At 39.8% G+C, this 27,797-nt stretch overlaps 1 protein-coding gene across 1 annotated transcript in view; it reads right to left on the reverse strand.

Moving 5' to 3' along the window:
- LOC120568841 (obscurin-like) overlaps positions 1-27,797 on the reverse strand; it is a 54,711-nt gene that overhangs the window by 19,503 nt on the left and 7,411 nt on the right. Inside the window, 40 exon segments of the mRNA XM_039816564.1 lie at positions 56-313; positions 763-1,041; positions 1,546-1,812; positions 2,935-3,204; positions 3,645-3,911; positions 4,087-4,353; positions 4,500-4,766; positions 10,473-10,739; positions 10,958-11,224; positions 11,443-11,709; positions 11,909-12,175; positions 13,623-13,889; positions 14,036-14,305; positions 14,390-14,659; positions 14,763-15,029; positions 15,199-15,465; positions 15,607-15,873; positions 15,979-16,248; positions 17,014-17,280; positions 18,253-18,357; positions 18,464-18,625; positions 18,737-18,890; positions 18,997-19,109; positions 19,490-19,756; positions 19,925-20,191; positions 20,281-20,550; positions 20,652-20,918; positions 21,020-21,292; positions 21,384-21,659; positions 21,858-22,139; positions 22,394-22,687; positions 23,291-23,572; positions 23,703-23,978; positions 24,068-24,343; positions 24,727-25,008; positions 25,103-25,378; positions 25,853-26,021; positions 26,590-26,696; positions 26,889-27,155; positions 27,259-27,564. Coding sequence (XP_039672498.1) covers positions 56-313; positions 763-1,041; positions 1,546-1,812; positions 2,935-3,204; positions 3,645-3,911; positions 4,087-4,353; positions 4,500-4,766; positions 10,473-10,739; positions 10,958-11,224; positions 11,443-11,709; positions 11,909-12,175; positions 13,623-13,889; positions 14,036-14,305; positions 14,390-14,659; positions 14,763-15,029; positions 15,199-15,465; positions 15,607-15,873; positions 15,979-16,248; positions 17,014-17,280; positions 18,253-18,357; positions 18,464-18,625; positions 18,737-18,890; positions 18,997-19,109; positions 19,490-19,756; positions 19,925-20,191; positions 20,281-20,550; positions 20,652-20,918; positions 21,020-21,292; positions 21,384-21,659; positions 21,858-22,139; positions 22,394-22,687; positions 23,291-23,572; positions 23,703-23,978; positions 24,068-24,343; positions 24,727-25,008; positions 25,103-25,378; positions 25,853-26,021; positions 26,590-26,696; positions 26,889-27,155; positions 27,259-27,564 — 10,059 coding nt within the window.

Below are 27,797 nucleotides of genomic sequence, written 5' to 3' on the forward strand. Positions count from 1 at the left end.
CAACAGGAGAGAGACTTTTTTTTTTTTTTCTTTTAAAGGTGCCATCGTTCTTTACCTTCCACAGTCAAGGTGACGTCACACTGTGCATCTCCGGTGTCACAGGTGTACACTCCTGAGTCCTCAGGCACCAGGTTGTGGATACGAAGCTGGTGGAATGCTCCGTTGTTCTTCAGGTCATACTTAAGACCCGCTTGGATGGCAGCTTTGTTTTTGATCCAGGTGACTGTGGCTTTGGCGTCAGAGATGGTGCAGGCCAGAGTGACAGTTTCGCCCTCTACTGCCACAGTGTTGTGTGGCTTCTCTAGTATTAGCACTGTAAATATGGGAAACCCGAAACTATATTTAATAATGGTAGCATTTATATGCAGATTTTCCTTTTCCCATTCTTTACAGCCCTGGCATTAATACTTTCAAAGCTATGAAATAAATAAATGTATCAGACAGTTATATCTGAAATATAAAACAAACTAACTAACCTATAAAACTGTAACATTTAATAAATGACTTGTTTAAAGCAATGCATCTGTGAGAAATACTTAAAATTTTCAGTTTTAAGTAGTTTATCTCCTTAAGTTACAATATTTGTGTTAGCATTTCTTTTTATAGCCAACACTAAATGCAAAGAATGGAAAGCACGTCTAAATGTTAGGATGTTGAAATAATGGTGCCAGCTTATTTCCATTTGCCAAGACAAAGCTGTTTGGTGGTGGATAGAGATGAATGTGAGCAGTAAAACTCTAGTGACTGTGTCATCTCCTTTACCTTTGGGTTTCTCCTCCACCAGAAGACAAGCCACACTCTTCTCTTCTCCCAGCACGAAGGCAACATCCCCTGATTCATCTGTGGTCACCATCTTAAGGGTCAAACGGTGCACTCTGCCCTGGCTGCTCATTTGATTTAGATCATTATTCTGGAGGAGGTTGTCTCCAAGCCACCATTCCCCATTTGTCACGCCTGAATGTGACAACTCAACCTCAAAGACAGCATCCTGCCCAGTGGTCACAGTGATATCGCAGAGTTCTCGGATGAGGCGCACATGCTCTGAGGGTTAATGGGATGATGGCAGGTCAGTGATCAGATCTCTTGAGCTTCCAGAAGGCATCAGTAAGAAGGTGTGTCCATGGCCAAGAATCTAATTTTAATACTTACTTGCTACCTCATGCCACATGTTTGATCTCAGGAACATGGATGTAGTACTCTGACATGTACCATTCTAATGACATCTAATAACCAAACAAGCCTGAACAACCCTTCATTAAAATCAATTCACTATATCTGCAATTTGATGACTGTCAAATAAAGTAAGCAGCAAAAAAACAGAATACAAATGTGTAGCCATCGGATAATTAAGCAAAACTCAAACTACATGTCAACTAAGGCATCACACTTATCACTCAAAGACTGTGAAATCCAAGAGAAGTAGATGCTAGAGTAGAAAATCTGATTCACTTGTTAATGGGATGGATGAATGTAAAATTAACTTCAGGAAGGGTGAAGACAAGAGGAGACAAGAGACATAGATGAGATGAAGCTGTGCTCTGTTACCTTTCACAGTCAGGGTAGCTGTACTTTTCCTGTCCCCTGTATCACAGGTATATTCTCCACTATCCTTCACGTTCAGCTTGTGTATGACCAGGATTTGAGTGATAGCTCTCTGCTCCATACTGTACTTCTCCCCATGGGTGAGCACAGTTGAGCCCTTCAGCCAGGTCACCTTGCAGTCAGGGCTGGATGTCTCACAGGACAGGGTGGCCTTGTCTCCTTCAGTGGCTTCTTGACTTTCCAGTTCCTTTTTGAATAGTACAGGTGCGGCTGCCAGAAAGACCATTATTAATTAGGATTCATAATTTCAAAAGTGTTGTGGATAAACACAGCCACCACAAAACACACTTTACTCATAAGCAACATAATTTATACTCACAATTCTACCAATTTCATACCAACAAGAAACTTGAAACAGAGCACGAAAAGAACTGCAAGGTCACTGGTTTATATATGCTCCATTTTTAAGTTTGAGGTAAAACACGGAAATACTGAATCAGGAAAAAATCAGCAATCAAATTTGTCAAGTCATATGTCCATAGACACATTTTTGTCTGGTTCTAAATACTATGGAATATGAGGAATCATTAAATGGCCATGTACATACATTTTTGTGTTTGTGAGCACCATAAATCAACTCAGAGGAAGAGTGCTAAGATAAAATAAAATTTACTATTGAAAATCTGAAGAACAAAAATACTTTTGCTTATTTTTTGTGGGGAAATGTTTCCACTTTATTGTAGGGAGAAAAATAAAGAGGTGACAGGCAATGAAGGGAGAGAGATGGGGGATGACATGCAACAAAACTTTCCCAGCAGGACTCAAATCTGGGACGTTGTGACTACATTCATTAGCATCTCAAACACCTAGTCCTCCAGGACATCACAATTCAAAATTTCAATTGAATAATATAGCATGTTGTCAATCACTGAGTGAATTTTTATGTTGTGCATCAAGTTATTTGAATAAAGTGTACAGCCAAAAAAAGCGCAGAAAACTTGCTGAAAGCAAGAATTACAAGGAAACATATTGATGAACATGACCAATATGGAATTTGGATACTACATTTAAAGGTAAATGGTTCAAGTTCATAGTTCAAGTTCAATGGGAAGAGGAATGAACATGCATAAACTGTAGAAATATGACGTAATATGACGTAAAGTGCAGATTTAATACAAATACACAAGTGGGATAGATTAATGGATAACAAGTCAGTGAATTTCATAAAGTGAAAAGAGAGCATCAGGAAATCACAAGCATCCATGTTTTGGCATGCTTTCTGAAAAGATAGAAGGAAGGTGTCTCACAAGGAAGATGATATAGACAAATAGTCCAAATGTTATGGAAGTATTTAGTCTCCGTCCCGAGAAATACAATGTATTTTTCCCTTACCTCTGACTGTCAGAGAAGCAGTGGAAGTATGGTTACCCACTGTGAAAGTGACTGTTCCTGAGTCAGCTGTAGTGACGCCTCTGAGTGTGAGGCTGTGTACCCGACCCTCAGACTTGATCAGGTTCATTTCATTATTCTGTAGTGGGACATCCTGGAGTTTCCAATGGGCCAGAGGTGCCTTCTCATGAGAAACCCGACATTCAAAGCGGACATCTTCACCCTCGTATACAACGCAGCTCTCCAAGAATTTCAGTATGTTAACCTCGACCTCTGTTTGACAAATACATTTCAGCAGAATAGTTACATATTGTGTGAAGATCTTGACAAAGATATAGTTCAAGTTGTGTAGATTGTGATCAAAGTGTGATTAAATATATAAAGATTTCTCCTGAGCTGTCATTTTGAGTAGCAAGTGAAGAAAAACAGTAAAGGGTGTGTTAATATTCGTGAAGATAGACCACAGACAGGCAAGACATGGGAAGAGATGAGTGATCAAGCTCAACAGAAAGGTTTTTGTGTGAATAACTACAAGTGGTTTGAAAACAGTGAAGAACATTTAAATGCAGTCAAGAAGACAGCAAACAGGATCTCCAGATGAAAGGTTGATGCACTTAATGCTCAATTGTTGGAGTGATGTAGGACAAGTAAAAGACGTGACTCCAGAGGGTGCATGAAAAGGACTTAAAATGTTTTAAATAGACAGCTCCTACCTTGCACAGTGAGGACGGCTGAAGTCCTCTGGTTGCCTGTATCACAGGAGTATTCTCCTGAGTCAGCTCCCTGCAGTTTATAGATGACAAGCTCGACTATGGTTGCTTCCTGTTTCAGGTGATACTTGCTGCTGGACGCCAGCACCCTGTCACCACACCTCCAGACAACATTGGCTCCTGGCTTTGTGGTCTCACAGCGAAGACTAGCGCTCTCCCCGTCCTGTCTTTCAAGGTTCTGCAGCTGGGTTTTGAAAAGGACAGGCTGGGCTGCAGGGGAGGAGATGGAGGAAACCAACCAACATTAACTAAGATTAGATAAAATACGAGCTTATTTTTTATATAACTCTAATCAATGTAATATTTACAGTAATAAGTCTTTTAGACAATTAAGTCTTTTGTAAAATAATTTGCCACGACAAAGAACAGGTTTTAGCAAGCATACCCTTCACAGCTAGTTGTGCAATGCTTTGACAGACACCAGTGTCACATGTGTAAATCCCAGCATCTTCTGGGTCTACATCATGAATTACTAGTGAAGCCAGATGTCCCGTTTGTCTAATTTCATACTTCGCACAAGGACAAAGACCAAGTTCTCCTTTCCTCCACTCCAAAGGAACACCAGGTTTAGAAAGCTCACAGTGCAGGGTTACACTCTCTGTCTCATCAGCCATTTGGCTTTCAAGCTCTTTTGTGAAAATAACTGGAGCAGCTGATGAACGAAAGAAAATAACCAGATTGTAATCTACCGTACATGTTCAAGAATGAGTGAGATTAGAAAGAATGGTTTTAGAATGAAATGAAAGACTCAAAAGAAGAAGAAGACAGCATGAGACGATGACGTGGTCTCCATCCTACCATTTACAACAAGAGAGGCAGAGCTTATCGTGTCCTCTAAACAGCATGAGTAGCTTCCTGTGTCTCCAGGTCTCAAAGCGAAGATCTGTAGCTCATAATTGAATCCTGTTTGTTTGATATGGTACTTTTCTCCGGAACTTAGCACTTTAGTTTCCTTCTTCCACTTGACAGGGAGTCCAGGTTTAGAAAGCTCACAGTGCAGAGTGACACTAGCTCCCTCCTCAGCCTCCTGGCTGTCCAGGTCTTGAATGACTATGACTGGAAGAACTGGGAATTGAATGAATTAGACAAGGTGTTGATGTGTGTGTAACTCACAGGCTTTCAAATTACAAACCAGATGAAGATTACAGCATAAAAAAGTATGGTCATTTTTCAATTTACCCAACTGAGCTTATGATTTTTTGCAAAAATTAAAAACCAAAATAGAAAATAAAAAAAGCAAAATGTATGGCTGTTTCATTATATACTCACGCACAGACACACAGCAACACTGATGCAACAGGCCATTGATCCCTACTCCCATTCAAAACAAGCATTTATCAGGTCTGTCAAACAGAACTCTTAATTATTCCTACCTGGAGACGACAACAATCCAGAATACAGCAAATCTGGAATTCCCAGGTGAATACAAAGTGAGCAACAACAAGCCAGACTGAATACACTGCATACAAGAATCCACATAGGAAACATAACAAAACTGAGGGGAATAAACAATGTGCAGGTGCCACAAAACTTCTACCTTGTCCTTTCCCTTTAATATTCAGCTTTGTATAATCTGGCTTTAGGGTGACTGCAGAAACAGCAAACTTTTCAATCTCTGCAGATCTATATCATTTAATAAGACCTCAAATACAAAGCACAAATACAAGAATAAAAGTGAAGTTTACGATGAATAAAGCAAAAAAGGATGCTGCCCAACTGATTAAAAAAAACACCAACAATAATTAAATCAACAGTGAGGATTGATGGACTCCAATTAAATGCAATTGCCAAAAGGCAATCCCAACTCCTCAGCCAACAAGAACAAATGCGCCAGACTATTGACAAAACCCTCAAGACACAAGGAAGTTATGTCACAACATAACAACCTGGATGTGTAGTATATGCTATCACAGCATGTGCTCGGGCAAAACCTCCAGCATACAAGAAACCTCCTAAAACACTCAGTGCAAACTGTGTTGTTGGAGTTTCTTACACCACTACCACATACCTTCAACTTTGGATTCCTGCTTCTCAGGTTCAACTTTGGAGGTCACTGCTGATGCGGTTGACTTATCTGCTGTAACTGAAGTTATTTGTAGACATATAATGTAGATTTTAGTTCAACTTACACAACGTGGAAAATCTTCAGCAACCGACTGAACAAGACAACAAACCAAAAGCAATGTGCCACACACAATACCATCTTCACTTGATTTCCATTTTTCTGAACTGACAGTGCTGAAGGCTCTTCACTTGATTTTTCAGATGATACGTATTTTCATGCAATGTGCAACAAGAAAAGCAGTACCTTAAAAATCATACAGACAGTGCCATGAGCAAGAGCATGTCCAACAAAGAAAATAGTAGCACAGTGGAAAATGGCAACCAACACCATCACATGGATGAGTACATTTCTGATTAAAATAGTGTTGCATATAGTTAGGTAATGTAAGACATTAGGTTCATACCTTCCACCGCTTCTTTGGAATCCTTAGATAGTAATGTCACAGCTGCTGGAGCATCTGGCGGCCTCACTGCTGTGATAAAACATTTAAGCCTGATTATACCTGAAACACGGTACCTATAGAGCCAGCAGCCACAAATCTAATTTTTAGAGTCTCTTCATCCAGTGAGTATTATGGCAAGTACAGATGCTATATTTCAGCAACACCTTGTGTAATTATACAATGCACTTTCTTCTCTTACACTTGTGAAATGTAACTGTATAGTAACTCCAATCACTGAGCTATAAATGGATCTTTTAAAAGAAGTAAAGATTTATGAACCACAGAGCAGCACACCAATATACAGACTGAAGCTTAAGCACAGGGCAATACATCCTGCACAATACACAGTACGTCTTGCAAACTGACATGTCTTGAGTAACATGGCCACTGTTGACAATTATCTACTGCTTAATTATAATAGCTGCTTACAAATCTCTTATTTGCTAGTCTTTTAATAATGTCACTTCCACCAAACACCACAAGAAGCACAAACATTTAACAAAAGGAATCACAGGGAACCGCTGTATGAGGACAGTTGAAAAACATCACATAACAGCATTGGCCAGGCATTAATATACCATCTAATATAATATCCTACCAGCTCTCCCTATATTCATATGCTGACATTCTGTTAACCTAACCTTAAAAACCAATTTCACTTTAAATTATTTTTGTCCATTGTCCACCCCTTACAGCAGCTAAACCAAGCTACAGCCAAACATATAACATGCTTGGTACGCCATAGAAAGCAAGGTACATCAGTAGAGACAGAACACCTGCACTCCTGCAAGGCAAAGACTAAGTCGGATGTGACAGGAGACGAAGAAGCATAATCAGAGCTCACGTCTTTGCATACCTGCTATTGGCTCTTTGGTCCCCTGCCTCTGTGTATTGTGTTTTGCAGCTACTCCAGCAGCAGTGTTTTCAACTGAAATAAAACACAACATTAACCTCAAAATCTTACAATGATGAGTTCTGTGACCAGAAGACAATATCCAGCCAGGGACGGTAAAGCACACATAAACACAAATGACCCAGTACACCCAATGTTTACAACTTGATACTGAATACTGACAAATGTCCTGATGTTAGATTAAATATGCTGATGTGAGAAGGGAAAGCAATAAAAAACAATAAAGGTACAAGAAAAAACAACTCAAACCTCTTGCTCCTGTCACAGACCTTTCAATAATCCAACACACAGCAATAACACAACACAGTACTGCCAACGTGCCATAAACATATACAGTACAGGCCAAAAGTTTGGACACACCTTCTCATTCAATGGGCTTCCTTTTTATTTTCATGACTATTTACATTGTAGATTCTCACTGAAGGCATCAAAACTATGAATGAACACATATGGAATTATGTACTTAACAAAAAAGTGTGAAATAACTGAAAACATGTCTTATATTTTAGATTCTTCAAAGTAGCCACCCTTTCCTTTTTTATTAATAAGAGAACAAATTCCACTAATTAACCCTGACAAAGCACACCTGTGAAGTGAAAACCATTTCAGGTGACTACCTCATGAAGCTCATTGAGAGAACACCAAGGGTTTGCAGCGCTATCAAAAAAAGCAAAGGGTGGCTACTTTGAAGAATCTAAAATATAAGACATATTTTCAGTTATTTCACACTTTTTTGTTAAGTACATAATTCCATATGTGTTCATTCATAGTTTTGATGCCTTCAGTGAGAATCTACAATGTAAATAGTCATGAAAATAAAGAAACACATTGAATGAGAAGCTGTGTCCAAACTTTTGGCCTGTAGTATCAAATGTAAACACAGAACTGGAGTAAACAAAGCATTAAAACAACTGGACAAAGTTCAGTATTTGCCACACAATAGAATTGACAGAACAGAAACACCCACAAGGGCTAACAATAAAACAAAAGTCACCTTCTTTATATATTTTTCACATTCATCAGGTAACATAGCCTACTACACAAACAGTAAATCTAAACTGAGCTGCCTACTCTCTCCATATTTTCAATTTTTTTCTACAAGCCTGAAATTACATTTGGAACAAAACAAATGACGACCATGCTTACAGTATTGACAGATGTCACAGTATCGGACAAAAGCCATGCAAACATGTGTCTCATTACCTTCACCTCCCACTTCAATCTCTCGTGAATCTCTCTGAATCTCCTGTACAAGGAGCTGCCGTTGAGGAGTCTGTCCAGTAATTGGCAGCGTCACAGCTATTAAATTGAACACAACATTCGGCCCACAATTTGAATTTGCCTTCAGACAGCACTAGCTCCATACCAATAAGTCAGCCTCCATGCATCAAAGTAACCCAAAGACCACAGAAATTCACAGATGTTCTTTTTTTTTTTCACAATAGTAGCACACTCCGCTAAAATGATGTAGATTATGACATTGAACTGGTGTATAAAAAAGCCACATTTACCAGCAGGCAGATTAAATAGTGCAGGTTAGTTCAGAAATATAAAGGTTGAGTAAAACCATATTTAGCCTTAAATTAATTCATTGAAACAACAAGATACAATGTAAGTTAATTCATGACCCAACAAGTTTTTTGTCTGATAACACTAGTCAGCAGGCAATATATGACAAAAGAATGATGCATTGCACTGATTAATTACAAATACACATGGGCGAAATAACCAAGCATAGCCAAGAATCTTCAGAGAATTACCATCTATTGTCTCATATATCTCTTGCCTCTTGTGCTCGTCTTTAGCAGCTATGAATGGAGCTTCAGGGGTCTTGGCTGAAATACAAGTATGATATGGACATAGAAATGCTGCATGAAGTAACCAATGACACTGCCAGACCTACAGTATTTAATTTGGACACCTGAGCACAGTCTGTATAACTGCCACAAATTCAAAGACCCTCAGTCTTCCCAAACCACGCAAATATAATATAAAGGACAATGAATCATGCCACACACAAGTTAACTATGCACATGTAAACTCCAGCCAACAACAGGTATCATTCTCTCAAACCATTAACGTGCTACCAGCACAATTAGCACAAATACAAGGGTCCTTATTTCTTCTTTCTGTTTTCGAATGAGCTGGTTATGCCACATTTACTGCAATACAACACTGAGGGGAAAAAAAGCCACATAAAAACGGCAAAACACAATCCTACTTAGACAGAAGGAACATCTGACACAGCAGAGGCATACAAAACTGCAACCTGAAAAATATGGTAAACTAGAAAGAAATAATGTGGCAAAGAATATATTTATCATAACCTATACAGGCAAAAAGGTACAGGCCCAATTTAAGGGCAGGCAACACACAGGCCATTATCAAGATTGACAGACCACTTAAAGCTGAAAGTCAAGCCAGCACATCGCCATCTTTCTTCCATACCTTCCATTGTTTCTTTGGTCTCCTGCCTCTTAGATTCCAGTTTAGTAGCTGAAGGAGGAGCTGACAGCTTCACAGCTGAGAGGAAACAATTTTAATTCAGAATGCTTTAACATACTTGATCATCTTTACCGTAATAATTAAAAACTAAATATCACCTGACAAAATGGCTTACAACTTGTAAATTAAAACAATTTCAGGAATCAGCAACCACTATAAAACACAGCTGATAACTACAATACAACATGAACTAAGATATGTTGGCTTAAGTAGACAAGAACAGTTTATGGACCAGCATACACACATGCTCAACACTACTACCAATAAAAACAAAAACAGAAGACACAAAACAACTGCAACAAGTACAGTCTGCTAACAGACTGTGATGTGAAAAAAGGGAACTCTGCTTTAGTATTGTAGTCAGTTTTGGCTGCATCATTCTTTAGTTTGTTTTGTAATCTCAAATGCACAGTAAGAAAAAGAAAAAGTGGAAGAAGTGATGAAAGATTTTCCAAAGAAAAGGTCAAAATTCAAACTGATCTCAGCACAGAACACACAAAGCTCTCAAGGCAAAGACATCCAACAAATTGATCCACCACATACAATGTGAAAGGAACATCCTGATGAATCTGATGTAAGACACACTCAAGGAATGCTGATATATTGTATGCCAGCAAACAGAAACAAGAAAAAAGAGACTGCAACAAAAATTCCATAGCAAAAGCAAGTGCTTAAAAACAAGACAAAATCAAAGTGTAACACAAATATTCCTCCTATCAATTCAACATCATTGTTTAGTAAGTAGTCTATGATAAAATCTGAACAATACATCTTTTTCTAATTTACAAAGACACATATTCATACAATACAATGATGTGTAGAAGTTTGCATCACAAATCATCTTACCCTTAATGTTAAGGCTGGCTGTGGTCTGCTGGTCTCCACACACACAGCTGTAGTCTCCACTGTCTTGTGGCACCACTTTGTTGATCAGGAGTTCATTCACAGAGGCCTTCTGCTTCATCTGGTACTTTTCTCCAGACTTCAGGACCTGTGTTCCCTTCTTCCACTCTACAGGGACTCCAGGTTTAGAGAGCTCACAATGCAGAGTAACATTTGCTCCCTCCTCAGCCTCCTGGCTCTCCAGCTTCTGTTTGAACGTCACTGTTTGGGCTGAGCATTTATTAGTTGGTTAGCAGTCAGTGGCATGCCATGACATAAAATATAAAAATCCATATAAAACAAACACAGAACATAAAAAACGAACACTGACAATTTGCAATCATTTTTGATATGCAGACCCCAAAACAAACAGGTCTAAATATGTACATATAATGTACAATTGTTTCATAATGTTACTCAAACCGACTCTTTAAAAATCCTCTTCCTACCCTTAATGTTGAGGCTGGCTGTGGTCTTCTGGTCTCCACACACACAGCTGTAGTCTCCACTGTCTTGTGGCACCACTTTGTTGATCAGGAGTTCATTCACAGAGGCCTTCTGCTTCATCTGGTACTTTTCTCCAGACTTCAGGACCTGTGTTCCCTTCTTCCACTCTACAGGGACTCCAGGTTTAGAGAGCTCACAATGCAGAGTAACACTTTCTCCCTCCTCAGCCTCCTGGCACTCCAGCTTCTGTTTGAACGTCACTGTTTGGGCTGAGCATTTATTAGTTGGTTAGCAGTCAGTGGCATGCCATGACATAAAATATAAAAATCCATATAAAACAAACACAGAACATAAAAAACGAACACTGACAACTTGCAATCCTTTATGATATGCAGACCCCAAAACAAACAGGTCTAAATATGTACATATAATGTACAACTGTTTTATAATGTTACTCAAACCGACTCTTTAAAAATCCTCTTCCTACCCTTAATGTTGAGGCTGGCTGTGGTCTTCTGGTCTCCACACACACAGCTGTAGTCTCCACTGTCTTGTTGCACCACTTTGTTGATCAGGAGTTCATTCACAGAGGCCTTCTGCTTCATCTGGTACTTTTCTCCAGACTTCAGGACCTGTGTTCCCTTCTTCCACTCTACAGGGACTCCAGGTTTAGAGAGCTCACAATGCAGAGTAACACTTTCTCCCTCCTCAGCCTCCTGGCTCTCCAGCTTCTGTATGTAGGTCGGCGGTAATGCTGTACAACCAAGTTTTCATTACTTGTCAAAATCAGGTGAAAATAAATAGTCTAACAAATATTTTAACAAAACATGACAGAGGCAACAGAAGTGGACCTTCGTTTGGGAAATACAACATATACACTTGTTTTAGGTAAATAAATATATAACATATATATAATATAAAACGTTGCCAAAAAAGACTTCATGAATCCATACCATTGACTTTCACAGTTGCAGATGTCTTCTGGTCCACGCACATGCAAGAATACTCTCCACTATCTTCAACCTCCAAATTCCTAATCTTAAGCTCACAAGAGGTTTCCTCTAGCTTCATCTCATACTTCTCTCCAGCTTTGAGAATTTCAGAGCCTTTCTTCCACTGAATGCTGTCCACAGGTTTCGATAACTTGCAGCAAAGTGTCACAGTCTCCCCTTGCTTTTTCTCCTGGTTCTCAAGCTTCTCTTTAAAACTGGCAGGTAGGGCTAAAGTAAAATGAACAATGAGTTGGTTATATAAAACAGGGTGTTGCATTTTGTTGGGTTGTGATGGAGGATGGAAAATAGATTAGAGGCGAAGATGATGTATGAGTTGTTGTGCTCCAGTTGTCGAAAATTAGTCTTTGGAACCAAAACATCAATCCAACAGTTGGGTCGATGTACCTTTTGATGAAGTTTTATCTACAACAGTGCATTTTATCCCAAAACAAAAATAAACTCCATTATTACAATACAACACAATGTAATCCTTTTGAAATGCCGAACAAAGGAAACATTCCTTTTTGCAGTGCGCAGTTCTTGCATAACAAGACAATGCATTTAGGAACAGGTCACTTTAAAACATTTGCACATGCTGGGGGATGTCGTTCACAATTTGTGGATGTGCAAACAGTCTTATACAAACCCCTAGACAAAGAGAATGTTATAGTGCTGAACAAGAGAGCAAAGCGGAGGTTTCAGTAAATATACTCACAATGCAAAATACTCAAAAATAAACTTCTATTAGGAAATACAGACAATTTAGTAACAATTTAACCTAATCTATGGTACTTTTGACAAATCTAAACTGTGGGTAGATCTGTACGTGACTGTGCGCGGTGTCAGTTATCTTTGGCGACAAGGGAAGCGTATACTTCCTGATCCCCAGCAACCACAGAGTTGGTCCCCAAGTCTCTGGGATTTAGCTCTTTTACAGTAAGGGCGTACTCACACTTGGTCCAGTTGCCTTCGACCGTGCCTGAGCATGATTGTCCCCCGCTGGCCTGCACTCACACTGGAATAAAACATTCAGGGCCAGAGCACGCTTACGTCATTACATTGCAGTACTCGCCGACTACAATTCTTGTTCATCTGTAAGGTAATAACCAGACCCGGGCACATTTAGCGATCACACTGATGCAGACCATGTCCAACCGAACCGTTCCCTGGCCCACCTCATTCAAGTGGTCCCGGGGATTAGCACAACGAGCCCAACTTTGGGGCCAAACGTCCTGGGGCACGGTTTAACTGGGCCAAGTGTGAGAACGCCTTAAGACAGTGTAAACCCCCCTGTAGAATGTAAATATCATTGAGGGGGCTTGGCTGCAGCGGGGTATGATCTAAGCTCCACTGTACATGAGGCAGATTAGTAGGAAAGACATGACAAACAAATGTAGCAGATTCCCCTTCAAAACAATAAGCATCCTGTGGTTTTTCCACTATAACCACCAACTGGCCTTTAAAGCAAAACCAAACCAAACTATGAGAAAAGTCAACTTGGCATTAATTTCATTGACCTAAAAAAACTGTTAATGTAACGCAAAATACATTAACAGTGGAATTGTCAAGGAAAATAAAATCTAAATCTAAAATCGAACAGAATTCATAAAAGTAATCAGCTCTGCAAGACAAAAACTTAACCCAAATTTGTAAAATTACATACATGAGTTCTTACCATTGACTGTCACCTTTGCCATGCTCTTGGCAGTGCCCACGTCACAAGTGTAGATATCAGTGTCTTTCTCCTCCAGGTGTTTGATGGTGAGAGTTAGGACCCTCTCCTTCTGGGACATCTCATATCGACCTCCAGCCTTGAGCTCTGTGTGACCCTTAAGCCATATCACAGTGGATGGGGTTTGTGCAGTCTCACATTGCAAAGCCACAGAGCTCTTCTCCTCAGCTTGGCTGTCAATAAGTGCTTTAGTAAATTGATGGATTGGCTCTGTAATAAAAGAAAAGAAAAGAAAGTATGAAATGTTATGATTAATCTATGGATTCAGAAAATAAGAGTATCTCAGAACCCTATGATTCTACATTTAGTAAATAAATGAATAGCTTTTTTAGAAGGTAAATATGGAATTTTCTTACCCTTGATTTCCAGCTTGGCTTTAGTGGTTGCACCTCCAACAACTTCACAACTGTACTCTCCGGAGTCTTGAGCAGAGACATTATGGATGGTCAGCTTCATGACTTTGTCCTCTTGACTAATGTCATACTTTTGGCTCTTTTTGATGGCTTTGCCTTCCTTGGCCCACTTTACAGTGGAACTAGCCTGTGTTACCTCACAGGTAAATACAGCATCTTCATCTTGAACAGCACTAACATTCTGTAGTCCTTTAGACACAGATGAAGCTTTGCCTGCAACAAGGGATGATAACATGTTTATTTTATGACCTTAATATTTTTGTAACTCTGTCTAGGCCTATTAAATATGTAGCTTACCTTCAACTGTTAATGTTGTTTTAGAGCTCAGGTCTTTAATGTTAAAGACCACCTCTCCAGCATCAGCAGGAGTGACATCCTTAACGGTCAGCATGTACCTGCGTCCTTTACTGGTGGCTTTGAAGCGGCCTTCATTTGCGATAGTTTGGCCATTAAGAGTCCAGGAACACTCATCGGTGCTCTCACGAGATAAGATGCACTCAAAGCTACAAGTCTCTCCCTCATTCACTTCAGCTGGCTTCAGCCATTTGGTAATTCCAATGCCTATCTCTAAATTTGGGACAGAGAGCATAAGTTGGTGAAGATGCAAAACAATACCCTATGTATTATGGCTAACACTGTAAAACTGTATATCTCAAACAACAGTACCAACCTCTTACAGTGACCTTTGCTTTAGAAACCTCAGTTCCAAGATCACAACTATACTCTCCAGCATCTTCTTTGGTGATGTCCTTGATGATCAGTCCCAAAGACTTGCCTGTGTGAAGGAGCTCATACTTTGATCCAGCCTTCAAGACTTTACCTTCTTTTCTCCATATTGGAGAAACCCTGGGCTTGGAGGCCTCGCATGGCAGAGTTATCATGCCTTTCTCCTCTCCAATGACATCATCTAGAGACTTGAGGAACACAGCACGCTTCTCTGGAGGGGAATTGGAGGGAAAAAAAGAATGACTGAGGGATATTATTTTCTGCCTGAATGAGAGTATATACATACTGTACATGTAGCTGGGATTTCCTGCCTTAACTTGATATTCATACAGTAATTTATATTGTGTGAGCTTGTAAATGTAGTGCATGGCAGTTCTTACCTTTAACTTTAAGTGTCACAGACTCTTTCACCTTGCGGACTTGAAAGGTGATGGTCCCTCCATCCTGAGGTGCCAAGTTCTTCAGTGTGAGCTTGTGAACCTTCTCTTCATGAGTGATGGTGTTGACTTCATTAGTAAAGAGCACCTTGTCATTTAGAAGCCACTGTGCCTCTTCATCTGCATAGTTAATCTCACATAGGAACACTGCATCGCTGTCTTCATCAACCTCTGTGTCAGCCAAGTGCTTGGTGATCTTAATGTCACGCACTGGACAGAAGAAACACAAGTTTTAGTTTAAAGACCAATGTAGTCCACAACCATTCTAAAATAGCTACTTTATGTGATGGTTTTAATAAGAAAATGCACAATTGCTGTATTTGGTTTGGTATTTAAAGGTCCATACTGCACCTTCAACAGTAAGTATCCCTTTGGTCTCAGCAGGTCCGGACTGACAGCGGTACTCTCCGCTGTCTTCCTCAGTCAACCTTTGAATGGTAAGTTGAGCCCTTGTAGCATCTTGCTTAATGTTATACTTGTTTGACGCTGCCAGAGGTACCATTCCTTTCAACCAAATAACCTCTTTGGGTGAGGCAGAGAATTTGCAGGTGAGTATGGCAGAGCTTTTCTCCTTCGCCTTCACATCTTTGATGGGCTCCGCAATCTCAAGTGGACGCTCTAAATGTGAGGAACAGTATGTGATTAGACTCAACTGAATTATGCTGGATATATTTACCAACAACAGTATCACAGTGCAGTATAAACGTGATTCAACATATTTACCTTTGACTGTGAGCTGGGCTAAAGATTTGCTCTTCCCAGCTGTAAACTGCACAGGTCCGGTCATCAATGCTTTGGTCTTTTTGAAAGTGAGACGGTGCATAGTGCCCTCTTTCTCCATTTCAATATCAGCACTTTCCTGCACTGCAACTCCATTTAGAGTCCATAAAGGAGGTTTCACCAGTTCCATACTGATTTCAACTTCAAAAACAGCTGCAAAGGGTTCTGTCACTTCTACTGAACTAAGCTCCCGCACAATGCTGATGGACTGCTCTAAAGGGGTCATGAAGAGAATGGTTTAGTAAGAAGTCAATCATATGATTTCATAAAATAAAAATATTGCTGATTTATATATATTATACTGTATTGAATGGACCACACCAATAGTAATAGTAAAGCTTTTTTAAGACCCAAATCAAATTGCAAAGCCCATACAGCTGCACAAGTGGCAATAATGTATTCATAATTAATTAATAATGTAATTAGGGCTCTTCTTTACAGCAGTATTGCGGGATCTCTGTATAAAATGGGCTAGTGTTTCTAAATAACTTCAAACTAGTTTGGTTAGTCTTCTGTGAAAAAAACGTATTCTTTGTCGATGGACTTTAATATAATGACTTAACATATTTCCCACCAAACTTCAACCTTAGCAGAGGTCTACTCAACCAGAATGACTGAAAACACCTGTGTGGGTTACTTCACCTGCAGTAGTACACATCATTTAAAATACCAATTACTATGTTAATTAATTTGGCTTTTTCCAATGACCAATAATTAAATCAACATAATGTTCCTGTATATTCCATTAGTCCAATACTTAATCATAGATAGACAGACAAACATTGATATAGACAGACAGACATATGGTGTAAACAGAGATACCTCATTGACTAGCAGTCTGATGGCATGTTTTGTGTAAATACTTGTACATGTACATGTATATACAAAATCATACACGGCCATGTACGTAAATGCCCTACAACTGATAAACCTGAGACTAAGCTTACACTCAACCTTTGTCATCTTCCATCATGTTACCTTCCACAAGTAGTTTACAGGATGTCTTGTCATCAGTGCCGTCACAGGTATAGGTGTCTTCATCCCCTGAGTCCACATCGTTGATGGTGAGTTTTCGGTACACATCTTCACTTTTGATCTCGTATTTCTTGCCGTGTTGGATCTCCATCTTGTTCTTGTACCACTTCACATTTGCACTGGCACGTGACACTTGGCATTCAAGATGACCACGATGCTTATACATCGCTATCTTATCCCTGAGTCTCTTCACAAACTTGACAGGCAGCTCTACAGTAACAATAACACTGAATCAATGAAAACGTATCACGTATGCCAAAAAAGGAAGATTGAAGGCTATTAATGCCAAGGCCTTGCCAAAGCCCTTGCCTAAGCACATTACAGGCATTGTTCACAATTTAATTATGTTATATCAAAAGCCAATGGATCTAATAAGTAATGAAACATCAATGCTTTTGATGCACCATCATGTTCGTCATTTTCTTTTGCAAAAGCTAAAGCAGACAGCAAGAATCTCGTTATGACACTACAGTAAATGGAAATTACTGTGTGCCAGTCATACTTGCTTATATTGATTGATTTCAAACAGCGAGACACTGACATAGCAACTAGGAGACATGTCCATGTTGATGCAAATTAGAGCAACTTATGGTCAACTGAGAGAGAGAAGTTTTTCTTTGTTTCTCATACTCCTGGAGATGTCCAATCATCAATGACCCTAAAATCATTGGACCAATGATGGGTTCTCTATACATAGATATAATATATAATAATCCTAAACATCAGCTAGTAAAACACCATAAGAGTTGTGTTTCCTTTTGCCATCAGTTCTCAATGAGGCATGACAATGTAAATGCAAGTTGCAACTGGATTTTCTATCTCACCATTATTGTCAGAATGATGCATTATGTTTACTCTTTTAGCAAGACAACATTTCATCTAACTTTAGTGTGACCTTTTACATTTGGCTCACTAAACCAGTTGAAATGTTGAGGTCAATTTAAGAAATTATTCAGGAACTTTTAGTTTGCATGCAAATGTATATAGCATAATAATGTGTATACAGTAGCCTAATTGTTTCTTATTTATAGGAAAATATGGTTTTGAATGTGCAGAGGTGAATAGAAATAATCAATTTGCAACCACATCTGAACATTGCAACATGGGTTAGTTTATCCATGCAGCAATATACAGTATTCACTTTTGAGATTAGATTTCAGCACATAACATAGACTCATTTACCTTTCACTTTAAGTTTTGCAGTTGATGAGGCCTTGTCAGCTGTGAATTTAATCTCACCCATATCTTCTGGGGTGACAGACCTAAACAGCAGTACATAGGTTCTGCCTGGAATAAGAAATGGACAGCTTGTAGATAATCATTACTTAGGAAAATCCTATGAAGATGCATTAATTGGTATATACATTAGTGTACTACTTTATTGAGACCTTACCCTCTTGTCTCATCTTGATGTTGTCACTGACTTTGAGTTTGATACTTCCTTTATACCAGTGGCAGTCCACTTCATCGTGTGAGATTTCACAGACAAATGCAGCACTCTCCTTCTCCATCACTTCCACATCCTCCAGCTTCTTAACAATCTTTATATCTCTGGCTGCATGGAAAATATTTTAAAGACGCTTTTATATATTGTAAATTGTTATACTATACCCTAAGTAATGGCAACTGACTGATTTGTGGGCTTCATGACATGACTAATAATTACCAACAACGGTGAGCTTGGCAGAGGTGTTATCATCAGTAGTGCGACAGATGTAAGTGCCTGCATCTTCAGGTGTGCATTTGTTGATGACCAAAGTGCGCTTTCGGCCCAAGGAATGGATGCCAAAGTTCTTCCCTGGTTTCAGTTCCACGTCATCCTGCAGATTAATCATATGTTTTAAATGTTACATACAGTATGTACTGTACACTTTTTAATTCATACAATTCACTCTGAAGACAGTAAATTGAATAATAATGCATCACCTTGAACCATTTAACATCTGCATTGGTTCTGGACACTTCACATTCAAAAGTAACCTTCTCCTTCTCAGGAACACTGCTATCCATAATTGGCTTGGAGATCATAGAAGGAGGTTCTGTAGAATCAACACATGTTGGTCAAAAAGTGACTAAATGATGACTCATGGCAGAATGGGTGCAGTACAAAAAGACCCTAGTGACCGATTAGGTGACAAATTGCAAGCCTTATTGCTCAATTCTGATTTATTGCTGAGATCTAACTTCTTTGTTTGTTTGGCTGTTCACATTATTTTTTTAAAGTGACCCATATCAGATTCCAGTGTGACCTGGTCACAGTCCTGAACTGACCCGTATGTGCAAAAGAACAATTACAAAAAGACGTCACATGTAGCAGCAGCAGCACACTGTTATATGGAAGAAAACATGGAGGCCACTGGCCATTTGGGCCACTTTTAGCCTGCAGTGTGTACATAGTTTAACAGGAAGCATCCCTTACCTGTAACAATCAGTTTGCCAGAAGTATGCACTCCTTCTGCTTGGAAGGCAATAGTTCCTGCATCCTCCCTCTTGAGATTGGACAACGTTAAGGTGTGTTTCTTTCCCAGGGCTGTGATACGGCAGTTCGCCCCTGACTTTAACTTGGCCCCATCCCTGGTCCAGGAGCCTTCAACATCAGCCTGGCTGAGTTCTACCTCAAGAGTTACCGTCTCTGTTTCATGTGCCTTGGTTTCTGTTAGACCCTTTATTACCTGGATCTTCTTCACTGAAGGGAGGAGGAGAACATGTTTGAATGTTAAAATGGAAGCAAGGTAACCTAGTTAGAAACTCAAAACATACAGTATATCCAAACACACATGAAATGACATTGTCTTTTTTTATATGTACTTTAACAATGTATTTTTTTTTTTATGTGAATATGGATCAGTCTTACTCTCCACGTTGAGTTTGGCCTGTGTTTTGTCATCCAGAGATTCACAGGAGTAGATTCCCCGGTCAGCATGAGTCACGCTCTTTAAGACCAGAGCCTGCTTAGCTCCGTCTACCCGAATCTCCATGTTTCCTACAGGCTGCAGCACTATGCTGTTCTTCATCCACCTCACTTCTTCAGATGGCTTACTGAGCTCCACCTCCAGCTTCACTTCACTCTGCTCCTCCACTGTCAGGTTTTCTAGCTTCTTCTTAAATGTCACAGGTTCATCTAATTGGGGCATAAAGAAATGTTGAATTTAATGAGGATAAGATTACTTAACATCCTTGAAAATTATATTTTAACAAACATGTTCTTACGCTGCACTTGAAGGGTAGCTTTGCAGCTTTTGCCTTCTGCATCAACACTTATCTCTCCAGCATCTTTTTGAGTGACAGAGGTGATGGTGAGTGAGTAACTGCTGCCACCATGCTCAATCTTATACTTGGGCCCAGCAGTCACGGGTAGATTGTTGTGGAACCATTTAACACTGGCTTCCGCTGGGTTGACAGCGCACTTGAAAATGGCGTCTTTTCCCTCCATTGCAGCCACATTGTTCAGTTTGGTGGTTAGCCTCACCAGTCTGGGTGCTAATAAGAACACGCAGCATCAAATGAAGCAGACTGATATGAAAGAAAAAGTGTCTATTCTGAAACATTGAATGTTTGAGTTAAATTAAATAATGAATTACCTTTTGAGGTGACTTTAGCAGAGGTCTTGTCATTTCTACATTCACAGCTGTATTCTCCTTCATCTTCTTTAGTCATGCCCGTCACAGTGAGAACCCGCTTAGCACCATCTGTCCTGACACAGTGCCTGCCTCCAGGTTTGATCTCACGGCCATCATGCTGCCAGACAACATCCCCTAAAGCTTGATTTAGTTCACACATCAGGCTAAGTGTACCTTCCAGCTCCACTGTAGTAGGTTTCAAAGGGACAACAAACTTCAAAGCTGAATCTGAAATGAAAACATGAGAGTTGGACATAAAATCCAAATCTGGCATCTGAAGAGGTCTATACAGCAATTATCAGAATGTTAGAAACATTTCTATAACTTGCCTTTAACTTGAACTTTAAACTCCAGTTTGTCATCAGCAGTTTGACAGGAGTATGTTCCACTGTCTTTGGATTCAGTGGCTTTTACTATCAGGGTACGAGAAAGGCCATCTTTTTTCATTTCATACTTGCTGCCCTCCTTGAGCTCCACACCATCTCTAAACCATTTCACACTACCGCTCTCGGTGGTCAGCTCGGTGGTCAAAACAACTTTTTCACTTACTTGAACAATAAGTGTGTCCTTGACAAGTTTATTCAGGAACTTGACAGCTGCATCTAAAGATAAGTAAGAGCTTATTGTTTTAGTGATTTGTGCTGAGAATTATCAATCTTGGCTAAATAAATGATATTTTAAATATATATTTACCTGTCATCTGCAGCTTAAATACCAGCTTTTCGGTTCCAGCCTCACATGTGTATTCTCCAGCATCTTTTTTCTCCATTTTTTCTATCACCAGCTCACGACTCTTGCCTTTTGACTCCATGTGGACTGCTTTGCTGAAAGTCAGCAGCTTGCCATCCTTGTACCATTTCACCTCTGTCTTGGAATCAGAAACCTCACAGCTCAGAGTGGCTTTCTGGGAGAGAGTGGCTTTCACCTCCTTCTGGACAGACTCCTTGTTAGAGAAGCCAGCTGGGGCTTCTGCAGAGCAAATGAAAATGTTGATGTTAACAAACAAACAACATATCAGCAAACCCTGAAATACATAGCACTGCCAAAACCTTTCAGTCATAATGAATACACTTATTAATGATTGAACGCAAACAGAAAAACATGATAGCAAATAAATATCACATCTGCATACTCTTGGAAATACTGGCGACATCTTAATCCTCCTACCTTCCACATGCATCTTAAAAGATAACTTCTCAGTCCCAGCCTCACAGATGTATTCTCCAGCATCCTTCTTCTCCACACTGTCGATCACCAGCTGACGACTCTTGCCTTTCGACTCTACATGGATCGTCTTACTGGAAGTCAGCAGTTTGCCATCCTTGTACCATTTTACCTCTGTCTTGGTATCAGCTACCTCACACTTTAGAGCGGCCTTCTGGGAGAAAGTGGCTTTCACCTCCCTCTGGACTGATTCCATGTTGGAGAAGACTGACTTGGGTTGGATCTCTGCAAAAGTAATAATGGAGAATGTCATGGTATTTCCGCCCTTTACTTTAATACAACTAAAAAAAAATCACAAAGAGCAATGCAAATATCTGTGACACCAACATACTGCAACATACACAAGTCAACCCAGAACAGTAGTTAAGCAAAATTAAAAATTAAAAATCTCCACTGTAGCCGTTTTTGGTCTACTTCACTTCACAAACTTAAACAGTATATGCACTAATCACATATACTACGCCCTTGATTCCTCATACCTGTCACATGTACTTTAAATGCCAGTTTTTCAGTTCCGACTTCACATACGTATTCTCCTGCATCTTTCTTCTCTACGCTGTCAATCACCAGTTGACGAATCTTGCCCTTTGATTCCATGTGAACTGCTCTGCTGGGACTCAGCAGTTTGCCATCCTTGTACCATTTTACCTCTGTCTTGTTATCAACTACCTCACAGCTCAGGATGGCTTTCTGGGAGAGAGTCGATTTCACATCCCTCTGGACAGACTCTTTGTTGAGGAAAGCGGATTTAGCCTGGACTTCTGTAGAAGTACCTGCAAAAGAGTGTGGTGGCAGCACAATTATCTATACAAAAAAGGACTAGACTCTTTAAACCACAGCACACACATTGCTTTGGATTTACTGGACAAATTCAACCAAACCTTACATAAGCTGTGCGCAGAGCAATAAGCTCTATTAAAACACATCAAATTAATAGAGACACAACATTGCACTTTGTATTTGTAAAGCGAAAGCAAATTGGGCATCTGCAAGTTGCCACAGAGTCACAATGAATATATCAAAAACAATTCATTGAGAAAGAAAAAGACCAAATCTCTGACCAGGAACTGACAAACAACAAAGCCACAAGACACCACAGCTGCCTCAGCAAACAAATGCTACAAGAAATCAAAGCATAACGCTCAGTACAATACATTCTTTTTATTTAAAAAAGCTAGAATAATGACTTAGTATTTGAGGATTTGTAATTTTCATGTTTATTACAATGCAATTTACATTGTATGAGGCAGTCATTAAACTAGGTTTTACCTCAAATGTATCTAGGCTTTATATTGTACATGCTATGTGCTCAAAAGATACAAACAAACAAAGAAATAAACATTTGGTATTTATTAAACATACTACATTCTCCTTACCTTCCACATGTATTTTAAAGACCTGCTTCTCTGTCCCAGCCTCACACATGTATTCTCCAGCATCCTTCTTGTCCACACTGTCGATCACCAGCTGACGACTCTTGCCCTTTGACTCTGCACGGATGGCATTACTGGTGCCCAGCAGTTTGCCATCCTTGTACCATTTCACCTCTGTCTTGGTATCAGATATCTCCCAGCTCAGAGTGGCTTTCTGGGAGACAGTAGCTTTCACCTCCTTCTGGACAGACACCTTGTTAGAGACTGCAGACTGGACCTGTGTGTCTGTGGAGGAAACCATGAATGTGGATGATAAAAACATTGTACTTGTTCATTGATATATGAAAATCTGCAATACCTTGTAAGTACATAAATTAACAGAAATACTATAAGCCAGTTCAGTCCTTGGCCCTACCTGCCACCTGGAGTTTGAAGACCAGCTTCTCAGTCCCAGCCTCACAGATGTATTCTCCAACATCCTTTTTCTCCACGCTGTCTATCACCAGCTGGCGACTTTTACCCTTTGACTCTGTGTGTATTGTCTTACTGGAAGTCAGCAGCTTGCCATCCTTGTACCATTTCACCTCTGTCTTGGAATCAGAAACGTCGCAGCTCACAATGGCTTTCTTGGAGAGAGTGGCTTTCACCTCCCTCTGGACTGACTCCTTGTTGGAGAAGGCTGACTGGGCCTCTGATGGAGGAGGCATGAGAGGGAAAATATCAGATCCAATAAACATCCAATTAGTAATATTATTATTTCGAAAATCCACCTTCCCTTACCTGCAACATGCATCTTAAAAGCCAACTTCTCAGTCCCAGCCTCACAGATGTATTCTCCAGCATCCTTTTTCTCTAAGCTTTCGATCACCAGCTGACGACTCTTGCCATTGGACTCAGTATGGATTGTCTTGCTAGAAGTCAGCAGTTTGCCATCCTTGTACCATTTCACATCTGTCTTGTTATCAGCTACCTCACAGCTCAGAGTGGCCTTCTGGGAGAGAGTGGCTTTCACCTCCCTCTGGACTGATTCCTTGTTGAAGAAAGCTGACTGGACCTCTGAGGGTAACATCAATGAAAAATACAGTGTTGTTGTTATAAGCACTGTTTAAGGTTCACCGATGACTGAAACAAATAAGAGACATCTAACTGATGCATTCTTCAGGACAATAATGATTATTTACTTTCCCAGGCAAACCTAAACAAGTGTTATTTTGAACATTTAAATCACAAAATTGGTACTACATCATATAAATGTGATGTATAAAGATAATTAAATGCATAGCAACTAACCTTCTTCAAACCCTTAACTCAAATCCTATTCATACAGTAGAAAGACACCAAGATATAATTTATATTAATTGCATAAAACTATAATTATTTATCAGATCATATATATATATATATATATATATATCCATTAATCAATCGTGCGGTCCTACCTGACACAAATACCTTGAAGACCAGCTTATCCCCTCCAGCTTCGCATGTATACTCTCCAGCATCGCTCTTCTCCACTCTTTCAATCACCAGCTGACGAGTATTGTCTTTTACTTCTGAGTATGTTGTCCTACTGGATATCAACAACTTTCCGTCTTTATACCATTTCACCTCTGTCTTGCTATCTGAAACATTGCAACTAAGAGTGGCTTTCTGGGAGAGAGTAGCTTTCACCTCCTTCTGGACTGACTCCTTGTTGGAGAAGGCAGCTACAGCTTGAGTTTCTGAGAAAAAGATAAGGTAAAGACATTTATATCATATATTAATATTTGTGTGAAGTGTTGAATAATACTATGAAATCATCACACACAATCTTACCTTTTATCTTGACCTGGAATGTGACTTTGTCTGCTGCTGTCTCACAGGAATAATGTCCTTCGTCACTTTTCTTGGCATTCTTGATGATGAGTTTCCTTTGAGTGCCTTTGGAGATGAAGGCAGTTCTTTGGTCCTCAGTGATCTCCACTTGATCTCTTCTCCACACAACGACCGCGGTGGCAGGAGATACCTCACAGCTCAGCTCAAGATCTCCTTTAAGGGACGATGACATTCCCATGGTACCTCTGGCTTTGTTTAGAAACTTGGCAGGTTCATCTTAGAGAAAAAGAGAGTAATTGAGTGATGACTTTTTAAATCAATTATTTATCAATGTCCTTTTTTAATTCATACATATAATGCTACCGCATTAGTGTACTCATTAAAATCCCTTTGGAAATATATATCTTTATGTTTGTTATCAGAGCAGTTCATGTGTGGAATTAATTGGGGTAGCAACACAGGAGTTGACTACATGATGACAGATAGCTCTTTCCTCTATTTGATGGCTCATAAGCATATGTTCGCAGCCATCGGAGTAGGTCACATTTCAGTATATCACATGGTCTGCATGTTGGCTTAAGGCAGTACTTGTTGCACACACTGAGCCCAGTTCCCTTTACGCAATCATCTTTGCACTGAGCAGAGCATATGAATGATACTACCTTCACAGGCCAACACACAATCCATGGCAGACAGATTGTTGAATTTTCTCTGGGATAAAGTTAAACTGTACCTTTTCAATGAGCATACCTTTAAGAGTGAGTTGCAGGGACATTCTGTCATCACCTAAAACACACTCGTAGATGCCCACATCTTCCTCTGTAACATTGTGTACAATAAGGATCCTCTTGCGGTCGATGATCATATGTTCATACTTCTTTCCTATTTTCACCTCCCGCCCATTCCTCATCCACACCACCTGAGGAAACACACGCAGATTGCCAAAATAGACAGTATAAAGTAAAAGCTATGGTTAAAAGAGTAATTAAATATTATACTCAAGTAGAACTACTGTTACTCTGGTATTACCAAGTAGGAGTAATTGTGCTGAAAAGCGCTCTAATACAAAAGTGACCCCTAGGAAGACTATTCTGGTTAACAGGAATATGAAATAGAAAATGTTGCACACTGTGCTGACTGAATTCAACTCCATATGATAACCCCCTACCTAACTTCAACTACAATACATCTATTCAATCCAAAGTGGGGGCCATATCTTCTTTATCAAAGACTGCCAATGGAAAAGAGGGTCAAAACTAACTAAAATGGAATATAATTCTCGCATTTTTAAAGGTAGTTGAGTACAACGCTTAATCAAAAAGCAGATTTTAGAGGAGACTGAAAATAGCACAGAAAAAAATTTATCAATTACAGAAATGATAGCACTTGTATTCTATCCCTGTATACTTTTAAATTTAAAGGTGCATTAAAAGAATATGTGCATGCTAAAAGTAGAGCTGTAAATGATGTATGTTCCCATCACAAACCTGTGCATCATAATCTGACACCTCAGCAATCAGCTGAGCAGTGGCTTGGGCACTGCAGATCACCACCTCCAGCAGATCTGACTTGTTGGTGAACCTAACAGAAGGAGCTAAAAATACACTTTTCATGTAAGAAGGCATTATTGATTTGCTTCTCGCAAACAAATACAGTAAATACAAATGGCATTCAATTACAAAAAGGTAAGAAAGTTTTAATACAGAAAAGCAAATGTACTACAATTTATTTATATGATTTAGAGCAGTTTTCTCTCTTGATAGTTTATCTGGCCATAAGTGCTTACCCTTCACAGATAGAATGCAACTACTTTGCGAGCCTCCACCCACAAACTTGACCTCAGTTCCATTCATTTCCATGGTCACGACACGGATGAGCAGAGTGTGTGTGTTCTTGGATCTAGTGATGAGGTAGTCGGCTCCACTGCGCAGAAGGCGGCCGTTTAGAGACCAGAAGCCGGAACAAACAGCAGACAGCTCCAAGGAGATAGAGAACTCCTCACCAGAGATTGCAGTACTGTTCATTAGGCCTTTCCTGATTTCAGCACTGGGTTCTGGGGACAACAGGCAAACCAGACATGAGAAAAGTACATTTGAATGCATACAACAACAGCACATAGCCATGAATGACAAATGTTACAGAGAGCTCAGTTTTACCGAGGTAGAAGCTTCCAGGCACCTCCAGGTAGGGACTCTGGCCAAAGGCATTCATAGCAGAGATACGGAACTGGTAGGTGGCTTCTTCTGTGAAGTTGCAGACGGTGATCTCTGTTGAAACTATGGTTACCCCAGCATTGCACCTCTGCCATGCCTGAGTGCCAATCTTCCTTCTCTCCACAATGTAGCCCTTGATGGGCACAGGGCGGTCGCTGTCAGGAGGAGACCACTGAATGGTGATGGATGAGTCAGTCTTGTTCTGCACCACAGCATCGACTGGTGGATCGGGAGGATGCTTTCTTGCAGCTAGAGCAGAAAGAGTGATGATCATAGTGTTTATATAATCAGATGAGCATTAAGTGATTGTAGTAAATCAAAAGAAAGTTTGTTTTTTACTTTCATTTAGGGCAATTATTCTTGTCAGTTAGGATAACACTTTGTTTACCAGTGTAATAACTGTGATGCTGTATAAAGTCATAGGGAAGTTGTAGCTGTACAACAAAGGACACTGGGCGTCACACACATTAAGCGATCGGATC

This window comes from Perca fluviatilis, chromosome 11 (genome assembly GCF_010015445.1).
Source record: "Perca fluviatilis chromosome 11, GENO_Pfluv_1.0, whole genome shotgun sequence".
Classification (NCBI taxonomy): domain Eukaryota; kingdom Metazoa; phylum Chordata; class Actinopteri; order Perciformes; family Percidae; genus Perca; species Perca fluviatilis.